This window comes from Cibotium barometz, chromosome 25 (assembly GCF_041138505.1).
Source record: "Cibotium barometz isolate CiBa-2024 chromosome 25, ASM4113850v1, whole genome shotgun sequence".
Classification (NCBI taxonomy): domain Eukaryota; kingdom Viridiplantae; phylum Streptophyta; class Polypodiopsida; order Cyatheales; family Cibotiaceae; genus Cibotium; species Cibotium barometz.
This window is the reverse complement of record NC_141070.1, coordinates 4,000,222-4,008,873: the sequence shown is the minus strand read 5'-3', so window position 1 is coordinate 4,008,873 and position 8,652 is coordinate 4,000,222. Positions and strand designations below refer to the sequence as shown.

Genomic DNA, 8,652 nt, shown 5'->3' with positions numbered 1-8,652 from the left:
AACAACCCTTCAAAGTGTTGCTTAAACAGGCGTTAGAATCTAACTTTGCTTTCATGAAACCTATAATGCCACCTAGGAGAGCCTCTAAGTATAACATATCTAAGGAAATTTGGTCATTCTTAAGGATATTAGGGACTTCTCTTCTTTGAATGTCCCTTAAATTTATTCTACTCTTGATTTCTCAAGTTCAATCATCTTCACATATCTTAAGGTCCCAAATTCCAATATTTGGAGGGATTTGACTTGTTCATACGAAGTTATCAAGGCGAATTTCAGCCCTAGATACTCAATTTGTCATTCTGCTAAGTAGGCGCATGAAAAAAAGCCATTGCGTGCAGTGCTTTGTTTTTCTCATCGAAGCTTTGGTTTCCAAGCCGTATATACATAATTTAATGCATTGCTCCTATCCTAAGGAGAAATGAGAAGGTTGAGCAGGTCCTGCTGCTGCTGCTCTCGTTAATTTCGTGTGCAATCGATTATAGCTGCTGTAATTCTTGCCTTGATTTGCCTCTAGTCGAAGAATATATGGCTCTCACAGCTCAAGATACTAGTAGCTACTCGGTGCTGCTGCAGAATACACTAGCAGTGAAGGATTTTGAGTGGACCCAAAACGAGTGGCCAACGGTAGGCCATAGGGAGTTCTCCGACACCGTTGATCTGCCTGTATTTAGCCTTTCTTCTCTTCTCAAAGAAGGACGTCTGATAACTGATGAAGGGTCGTTATTTGATCAGCCGAATCTACGCCTGTGCAAAACCTTAGTGGACGCTGCTGAGAAGTGGGGATTTTTCCAAGTGACTGAGCATGGGGTGCCTTTGGATCTTGTCAAGAAGACCCAAGAGACTTGCTTGAGGTTCTTTGATTTGCCGGTTGACGAGAAACAGAAAGGGGCTCGCTCTAGCAGCTTGCCTTTGGGCTACTCTGCGAGTAATCCTGATTATGGGGTTAATCTCCCCTGGGCCGAGATCATCCAGCTGCAGCAGTCTCCGGATAAGATCAAGCTCTTTGCACGACGAGTCTGGGGCGGCTCCCAGTGTGACACTGTATTTGCGTAAGGATCATGATCACCCTTGTTGATATTTTACTGTGCCTGTGTGATTTCATTCAACGTTTCATTGATCATTCTTAATTAGGTTATTATACAACGAATGAAGCGCACAAGGTACGTCTGAGTTTACGTGTAATTGAAGCAAACGACTTGGTGTTGATATGATCCTTCTCATGTGGGCGGCAGGGAAACTCTCATACACTACACCCTTGCTCTGGAGAGGCTTGGCATGGTGATCTTCCAAATGTTTGCAGTGGGCCTTGGGTTGGAGAAGGATCATTTCTCCAAGCACTTCACAGAGGGCGATTCTACACTAATTCGAATAAATAAATACCCTCCCTGCCCAAACCCTGACAAGATATTGGGCCTGGGGCAGCACACAGATCCCCAAAGTCTCACAATTTTGTTGCAAGATGAGGTGGGAGGCTTGCAAGTGTTGATGGATGGCAAGTGGGTGGCGGTCAAGCCTCGGCCGGGTTGCTTTGTTATCAATGTTGGGGACACTCTTGAGGTTAGTAGACTCTTTCCCTTAACATTATAAGCTTCCAAAACACTCTGCAGTCAGAGATAATCCTGCGGATTATAATAATTCCTTTCATAATTCCTCTGCAGGCGTGGAGTAATGCAAGACTTAGAAGCGGAATGCATCGTGCTGTTGTCAACCCAACTACTCCCCGGCTATCAATGGCCTACTTTCTCAGTCCAGCACTCAGCACTATCATAGCGCCTCCACCAGAACTGATCGATGAGGATCATGCACTCAAGTACAGGCCCTTTACGTGGCTCGAGTTTCAGACAGAGCTTCTTCGGCAGAGACGAGTTGTTGGCAAACAGTCTCTCAACAAATTCCAAGCTGAATCAAACTAATCGCACACAAAATTAAGAATCCATTAAACAGCGCCTACAATTATAGCCTCGTGAAAGGCTACTACAATTCTCTCGAGATGTGATATGTAAAATAAACTTACAGTTGGTGATATCATGAATCAGGCTTCCTTGAAAGAAGGCTTAACCTTGCAGATCCTCCTTAAAATTCTTTCTAGTATGCTTATTTGGATAATTGAGCCGTTGAACCATTAGAGGTGCAAGAGGCAAATTCGCTTTGATATTTGAAATTTGATCAATTCAAGTGCTCATTCCTTTCCTTATCACCTCTACAATATCCTCGTTGGAAGTAAACAAATTTCAACCCCTTAGTACATTCTTAAGTAAAGCAAAGAAGATAAAGCTTTCCTAGCCATTCCTCTCTTAACATAAGTTATCTCATTGCAATCCTATGATCAACATATGGAGGGTCAATATCCAACCATACAATAAGATTCATGGAGAATAGCTTAACATTCAGCCCCTTCACCTCAATTAGAGAAACAAGCTTTGCTTCATTGTGTATCACAACCCTTGATTTGGTTAACCATTCCATATCCAAGGTAACATCATATATTTCCAAATTAAAAACTTAAATGTTAAACATTTTCTAATTTGAAATTAATAAGCCATGCTAATCTCTCTTGCAATGAGCCTCTACCTAATATAATGATAATGCATCTCAATGTACTTTATATGCAAGCATGAAACATTGGGTTCTCATATAAGTTTCTCGCAAACAGCTAATGTGTACTTTGGATATAAGTGAAGATGGAGGTGGGGGACTATTGTCCAACACCAAGTTCTTCCAAAAGGCATCTTAGCCATACACACTCCAGTCCTCGTCGTTGTAAAAGCTAGCCTCTACTCAGCTTTACAGCTCAAAGTGGCCATTATGGGATACTTCTTGTTGAGATATGATATGCATGAATCACCAAGATAAAAAGCAAAAGCCACTAGTGGACACTTGCGTACCATAACATCTAACCTAATCGAAATCATTGAAAGCATGCATATCAATATTAGTCCAAGGGACCGAGTGCCCTGTAAGTATCTAAATACTTGCTTAGCAACCTGTCAATGCTTACTTCCAGGACTGTACATAAACCTACTCAAGTAGGAGACCCCAAACTGAATGTTTGGCCTCCTACTACATAGATAGATGAGGCACCCGATAGCCTGCTGAGAAAGCGATGCATCAAATGATTCACCAACATCCTGGAGACTAAGTCTAGTACCTGCCTCTACTAGCTGTGTAGCAACATGCTTATAGACTTCAAGACCAAACCTGTAAGTAGCCTATTTATGTATTTTGATTGCAACATGCTTAATGACTTCACGAACAAACCATGCAAGTAGCCTATTTATGTATTTTGATTACAACATCACAATACCATCATCGTGCTGCGTAAAGTATATGCCCAAATAAGAATGTAACAAGTCCAAATCTTTCATCCCTAATGACACATGTAATTTAGCCTTGAAGGCTGAAATCTCTCCTCATCATCACATTAGGGAAAATTTGGACTCAAAAAGGGGCCTTGTAAGAGATCCCTTGGGATGGTGATGTGGACAAAGCAAGCCAATAAATCCACATATAATATTGGAGGGCACGTGCGTCGTTTTTGAGTTCTTTATTCCATTAACTGACATGTAGGGTGTTTTTTAATTCAAAACAATGCATCTTGAGTATAGTTTTTTATTCCCACTATGGTGCCTTATTTTATTGAAAAAAGACACCACTCTCTTTCTTCATTACACTTTTGAATGTAACGAAGCCAACTCTGCTAACCGAACTTCGTCCCTGCAACCCATCATCTTGCATTGTCTCCCTCATTGTCTTCCCGATTGCACAACCACTACCACTCCAAATCCGAGTTTTTTTGAGCGGGAGGTTTTTGATTTTCTCTTCTTCTCAAGGCGGCAAGTTTTGAAAAAGGATGGAAAAGTATTTGTTCTTCATGCGCCATACCTGCTTGTGCATGAATAACAATCCCATTTCTTACCTTTTTCAAGTGAGGGTTGTGCTTACAAGTACTCTGTACATTTTGGTTCATCCAGGATACCAACAAGTTTGTTTGATGGACAAGGAGGTATTATTTAGTGATGTTGTCTTTTGGTTTTAATGAAGCAATCTTCTTCACGGGAGATAAGTGTAATATCTTTGGTTTTTTTTGGTTAAAGTGTGAGTTCATTATGCTTTTTGGTGTTGTTAAAGCACAGAACAATGCAATGGAACCTGTGCAACAAAAGAGGAAAAAGGTGGACATCCACTTCCAAGTAGAACCCGATTATGCTCCCTGCTGTAAGAGAAATTGGTCTAGGCCAGCATGCGAAGCCCGCATTACTGAGCTTCGAAATGAAGGAAAGAAAAATATGGACCTTTGGTTGGATGGTAGTATTACCCACCAGATCCAACCTCCTCTCAATCTCCATCATTCTTTGGGTTGACAAGTTTCTTCAAGTTTGTGTGTGAGGGTGAAAATGGATTGCTTGGGTATTGCAAAAGACTGTTTGGCCAATGTCAAAGTATCTTTGAAAGACATTTGAGTGATAGAGATGCCAGGATAAAAATGCTTGAAGGTGCGAATTTTTACTTGGCATCGATCACAACAGCTTTGCAAGCTTCAAACGAGGACAAGGCAAAAGTTTGTGCTGGGTTACAAAAGGAGTTTGATCATTTGCAGCAGACTATTTGTAAGATGCAGGACACTATTAAGGAGAAGAATGAAATTTTGGCAGTTTGAGAAATCAACAATTTCACATTGGAGAGTGAGAATGCACACCTTCGAAAACAACTTGAAAAGTTCAACAGAAAATTGCAATATTTGAAAGACACGCCATTGGGTGCTCGATTACGCAAGAGACAGATCAAACCATTGGAAGAACTCAATGTTGGAGGTGGCCAATGGAAGCGTCGTGTAAAAGCTTGCAGGTATTGGGATCTATAATTTCTTTGAGCTTAAATTTCTTTGAGCACTCACTTTCATTTTCATCTTTAGTTCCTTTCTTGGAGATGGGGGATTGGGTGTGGGGGTGGTATAGTTAGATGAATGGTGGACTGAAATAGCTATCGTTGTTGCTTCAGGATGGTCACAGATGTTGTGGATCCAAAAGAGCAAGGTTCTGATATATTTGGCAAAGTTCTGACAAAAGACATCGTGGAGTCAGCAATACAGCATCCTAAGTTTGCAAGACTTCGATCAGACATAGCAAAGCAATCCTTGCAGGAGATGAGTGAAGCATTCACGCCTGCAGATGCACAAGGTATATGTGACATGGCTGGTATAAGCACAAAGTCTTACAGGATGTTGTTTAATAAAGTAAAAGAGGGTTTCAATTGCAAGCTTGGAAAAAAAACAGTAATTCCCATTCCAAAACCATTTCACGTAAACAAAGCTCGAAATATTCTCAACTTGGGAATGGTCTAACTTGTTGGAGAGCCTTGTCACGTGTCTAGCACATTGACAGTGACTAAAAAGAGCGGGGAACAGAAAATTATAGAGCTTACAGAGTTCAACAATTTCATCATGGATGTTCGGAAATTACAAATGGCTATGGTGAAATTTTATGACATCAGTGTACATGAGTGCAATGGAAGGCTGAAATTTGTTTTGAAACTTGATGAGAGTGAGGTGATCAAAGGACAGAAGCTGGAAAGGGTTAGCATTACTTTAATGAATAGAGCTTTGGATGCAAGTATCAGTAATGCTGATGAGAAGCACTTTAGTGTACAATCCGAAAATGAGATTTGGTGGCTGGCTGCATTTGAGGTGACGTGCTATCCATTTTTAAATAAAGAATATTATGTTGCTATCCTCTTGTTATGATGTTGTAGACAATCTAACAGTTGTTGTTAACAGGTTCCAACAGAGACCCATGAAATTCTGAAGTGGTACTTCAACCAGACTGAGCTTCCTTCCACTATCCAGCAGCAATCGAATGGCGAAAAGCTTTATGTAGAAGGATATGGTGAATATGAGGTTGAATGGCACCTGGCTGCAGATCTTAAAACCTTGAAATGCATGTTTGGTATTTCCCAAGGAGCAATGGCCAAGTATCCTTGCCTGTATTGTATGACCGAACGAGGTGTCTCCAAAGGAGGAAAAGAGAGAGAATGGAAATGCCTAAATGCAATCAGTAATAGGCGTGAACCCCCAAATCGTGATGCTCCAGGAGTGGATCCTACTTGGGATCCAATTCTTCCTATCCCTTTGATCAGAGTTCATATTTGTGTTTTGCATGCGCTGGTTAGAATAATTGAGAAACTAGTCTACATGTACATCGAATTTTCATGGAATATGAAACCAGCAGTAGAGAGTGAAAGAACTATTAAAAAAATAGAGCAAGTGCTTTCAGATGTAGGTTTACATTGTGGTCAAGTGAAGATTGAGAAGGACTTGAGAAGATCAGGGAAGACCGGAAATGTTCCTAGCAAACCATGTTTTGGAGGTGCAAAAGCCAGAAAGTTCTTATCTAATCATACCCAGAGAGGTCATCTGGGTACAGATTTTGAGGTGTGGAGGAAGCTTCATGCAGCTGTACCTGACCGAGGCTCTTCAGGACAAGCAAGGGTGGCAAAGGCCAAAGCGTGGTTGGCACTTGATCGCCTAGCACCTTTGTTGCAAAAAGCAAGGTTTGAAGATGGGGATGTTGAGAAATTTGAGGCAGTTGTGACAGAGTTCTACACTAGCTATGAAAAGGCATGGGGTGCGACAAACTTGACACAATACATGGTTATTACTTGAAAACCTACAGCTTTGAGTATTTTTTGTTGTTCAAAAAATATTGTACGATACTAAATGTCTTGTTGTTGTTGAGCATTTGTAGCACATTTTGCATGCACATGGAACCTTTTTTGCGGAAGAGTTTGGAAGCCTTGGGATTTGGTCTACCCAAGGCATGGAAAGATCTCATTGGCAAGCACGTTGTGCCTATCAAAGGGCCACTCAACATGGAGGAGGAATAAAGAAAAGTAATCCCATGAAGCAACTATGTCAGTGGTGGTATAGGCGGATTCAAGTGAGGGCTCGTGTGAAGATCAAACATGCTGAATCAGCTGTGTCATGTGCAATAAGAAAGGTTCAGGCTGAACGGAGACGTTCAATATATGTCTCCTCACAGGGAAAGCAGAATCATGCTGAATGGCTAAGACAACGACAAAGACAGGGCAGAGTGTGGAAGAAAATTGATCATTGAAATATATATTGTAAAACAATGATGTAACTGTGAAAGATTTTAAAAGAACAAGAGCTTTCATCTATGTCCCATATAAATGTTTCCAATATATATACATTTCATAGTTTGTAATGGTAAACAAGAAGAGTATTGAGAAATATGACGAAACTTCTTAGCAACTGGAACAATCTAAATTTGTTAATCTGGAACAGAGACTTCCCCCAGCCGAGCCTTTTTTGTTGACGTTTCTGCATCATCTTCTTCATCCTCTATCAATGGCACAACAGGGACCTTTGGCCTTGCTGTTCTAAGAAGATGCTTCTTCCCGCAATCACTCAACAGATTAGGATCTGTGATTCCACATGCCAACCCGTAAGCAGCATATGTTAAATAATATTTACATCTTAACGAATATACTCCAGGTCCCTCTCCAAAAATTCGAACAGCTGCTTGCCGCTCCAGAAGTATTGCCTTGTTTGCATTCAGCCTTACGTGATAGCCACCTAAATACCTGGATAAAGTCTTTATCGCCATCAGAGGAAAACTGGCATTGTCCTTGGAGTAGCTAGCGTGAAATATCACAATTTGAGGGAATTTTAGGCGGTGTATATATGTTCCTAGTGTCGAATCGTGGCCCAATCCCGCCATACGCTTGCCTGAAGCACGTTTGAGGAATGTGTCTTCATATATTTCCAACTGAAAAAATAAAGGAGCATTAGCCAGAAACAACATCACCAAACATTTCAGGACAAAGTTGATAAAGCCAAATCCACAACAAAAAAAAACTAACCTCTTGGTTCTCATCTGCTTCAAGCAAGGCGTCTTGCCATAAATTAGTGCTCGAACTAGGAACGGTTTCCGCTGACTTATTTGGCACATCCCTACACCCTCCCATGTTGGTGATATTCAGTCTGTCCCTTGCTTCTTGTAGCTCTTCCTCTGTGGCATCTTTTCCTTCATATCTAAGGGCATCAGCATAGATCATATTTAGTGTTGCTGCAGCAGAAAGGAACTCGGTGTCTTTCACATGGCTATCCACTAGTAGGTACTTGTCTATCCCATCATCATCTACAAAATTGTCATCGACCTCCAGATTCTGGGCTATGAAAGCTATGCAATGATCCTCCCTTAAGTTAAATACACGTTGTATGTCTGTCAGCAATATATACTCTGAATCTCCTACTTGGTAGGAGGGGAGTAATGGCGTTGGAATGGGGGAGGAGTCATCTGATTCAATCACAAGCTGACCTACATCACTGTTTTGTTCTCTAACTGCCTCAATATCAACCACCGAACTGAGCTTCCTCTCTTCTTAGATATGCTGTTTGTTGAAAAGGATCAACTAATCCTAGAGATGGTAGTGCACCTACCAAATCTAGTGCTGTAGCACCATAGCCCCACCTAGTACCTCCATTTTGCAGTATGAATTGCACAATCAGCCCACACATCCACTCCTCTATCAAGACAATGCCAAAAGTGGAGATCCTACTTAGACCTTCTAAAAATCTTGGTGGAGAAAATTTTGGCTTCCTTAAATATTGGTGCATACGACTAGTGTTCGCAA

General features: G+C 41.1%; 1 protein-coding gene across 1 annotated transcript; it reads left to right on the top strand.

The window, feature by feature from the left end:
- Nucleotides 1-401: 401 nt before the first annotated feature.
- LOC147624157 (gibberellin 20 oxidase 1-like) lies at nucleotides 402-2,195 on the top strand. The gene is made up of 3 exons (XM_086819892.1): nucleotides 402-1,049; nucleotides 1,233-1,557; nucleotides 1,659-2,195. The coding sequence occupies exons 1-3, from the start codon at nucleotides 526-528 to the stop codon at nucleotides 1,911-1,913; spliced, it is 1,104 nt and encodes a 367-aa protein (XP_086676018.1). The 5' UTR covers nucleotides 402-525; the 3' UTR covers nucleotides 1,914-2,195.
- The last annotated feature ends 6,457 nt before the right edge of the window (nucleotides 2,196-8,652 follow it).